The sequence below is a fragment of the Sinocyclocheilus grahami genome, unplaced genomic scaffold, assembly GCF_001515645.1.
Source record: "Sinocyclocheilus grahami isolate Dianchi unplaced genomic scaffold, SAMN03320097.WGS_v1.1 scaffold2905.1, whole genome shotgun sequence".
In the NCBI taxonomy this organism is placed as follows: domain Eukaryota; kingdom Metazoa; phylum Chordata; class Actinopteri; order Cypriniformes; family Cyprinidae; genus Sinocyclocheilus; species Sinocyclocheilus grahami.
The window spans coordinates 25574-27531 of NW_015508080.1; the positions used below are offsets into that span (position 1 = coordinate 25574).

At 37.0% G+C, this 1958-nt stretch overlaps 1 protein-coding gene across 1 annotated transcript in view; it reads right to left on the reverse strand.

Annotated features, from left to right (window-relative positions):
• LOC107575801 (pyruvate carboxylase, mitochondrial-like) overlaps positions 1-1386 on the reverse strand; it is a gene marked incomplete at its 3' end in the record, with an annotated part of 26756 nt that extends 25370 nt beyond the window's left edge. The window contains exons 1-2 of the mRNA XM_016262132.1: positions 1345-1386; positions 667-846 (exon numbers count right to left, since the gene is read on the reverse strand). Of these exons, the coding sequence (XP_016117618.1) occupies positions 667-846; positions 1345-1386 (222 nt within the window). The remainder of the gene's footprint in view (positions 1-666; positions 847-1344) is intronic.
• Positions 1387-1958: the final 572 nt, after the last annotated feature.

The following is a 1958-nucleotide window of genomic DNA, read 5'->3' on the forward strand; positions in this document are numbered from 1 at the left end:
TGTGTGTGTGTGTGTGCATTATAGTGGATCAGTCTGACTCTGCATGGTTTCTTTTCTCAGCAAGCCTTTCAGCACAAGAAGACGGAAACGCCACAGCCACTACTGAGAAAGCGCCTGGCATGTGACAAGCTTTACTCAGCCTTAAACCTTTCGTCTCTTATCCTGTCTTTCACACATATACACAAACTTTGTGATGGATGCACACAAAGCTTTTTCTCACTCTATTGCATCCAGTTACCTTCTAATTTTCTTCTTCTCTGTCTCACTCTTCCTCTCTTTGTGTGGCTAGAGATTATTCAAAAACAATGCCACTGTCACTCTCAACAGCAACAACAAAAAACGCTTATGTTTTTTCCTCATTTGTAGGTGCCTTGAATAATAGCATCTGCTAACTGATTAAATGCAATGAAAAACACTCAATTCTCCAGGGAAGATTTCTATGAGAAATAAAACACTTCTCAATGAGTTCTTAAACACTATTCTTGATCTAATGAAGGCTATTGTTTTGTTTGCATGTCTGAAATGCTGGGAGTCCCACTCATGTATTCTTGACTGATAAAATGAGAAGGTCCAATCCTGTTTATTTAGTACATTTTATAATAATAATGAATAAAAATATTAAACCATGAAACCAAGTTTTGTTTTCCTTAAACAGTGTGATCTCACCTTTGACCGGAAGGGCTCAGGGAATCCTCCGTGTGGTATTCCAATGTGTCCTTGCAGGAACTCCACAACAGACAGAGGGAAGGAGAGCTCGTCTGCTCTCTCTTCTACCTCAGCCCGGGAGAGAGAGTTCTGCACCATGAACTGAGCCAGATCACCCACAATCTTAGAGGAGGGGGTCACCTGAAGAAACAAAAGTGATATAGAGACAGAAATTATGTCCAGGAAACAGTTCTTCATTTCTGGAAACTTTTAAAACAAACTCACACAGCACATTTCAAAAGAAAGGACTTCAAACTGAAAATCTACCTCCTTAGTCAGCTAGAAATGTTCACCCTGTTCAAAATGCACACGATTCTACTGACAAATTGAGCATAATAATCAACTCACATTGTAATGCTGCAAACCCCAAGAACAGATAAAGAGAACATGACCTTTAAGAACATAAACTCAAAACAATTCAAGAAACCGAAAGAGGATTTGATTTGTGGAGAGGTTAGATTGAAACAAGGGGTTACTTTCTTTTAAAAGGTATAGTTAACCTATCATTTACTGAGTAGTAAATGGACATATTGAATGTAAGAAGGTACCTTGTGTTTTGAAGGTTTGAAGAATATTCTGGTTAAAGGATTCAATTAAAAGATCTGAATCAAAAGAAGGGTTAGTTTTCAAAGTACTTACCACTTCTATGATAACTTTATTTCGTTTCATAATACTGGCCATTGTTTTTGAGGATATTCTAAAAATTCGCCTCGTGTCCCACAGTAGAAAGTAAGTCACATGAGTATGAAGCAACATGAGGGTGTGTGATTCATATTTTTGCAAGAATCATTCCTTAAAATGTGAACAACACCAAATAATTAGAGAAAAAATTCTTCACATCTATTTTAGACATTCTCTAAAGGTCATTGAGATTCAGCCAATAATGTGAATGTATGAAGAGTTAAAGATTCAGGAGAGAGACAGAGAATGAGAAAAGAAACCAACAGAACAAAACAAGAGAGTGAGAGAACTATATGAAAATAAGAGCTCCATGAGGATTTGAGAAGAGGAAAGACACACAGGATGAAGAAAGAGAAAAAGCAAGAGATTATGGGGAGGAATAAAATGTTAAATGTCACACCATTTTTCCTTCCCATAAATAGTTCAGCATTCTGCGAAAAAATACCTTATGTGCAGCAAAACTGCTGTCAGCTTTTCAACTTGCAGTGTAGGCGAGAACTTTAAAAGTGTTGCCTTAAAAAAATGTACCATAGTAGAGTATTGGCATATCAGATATTTTGATATGTGCCACA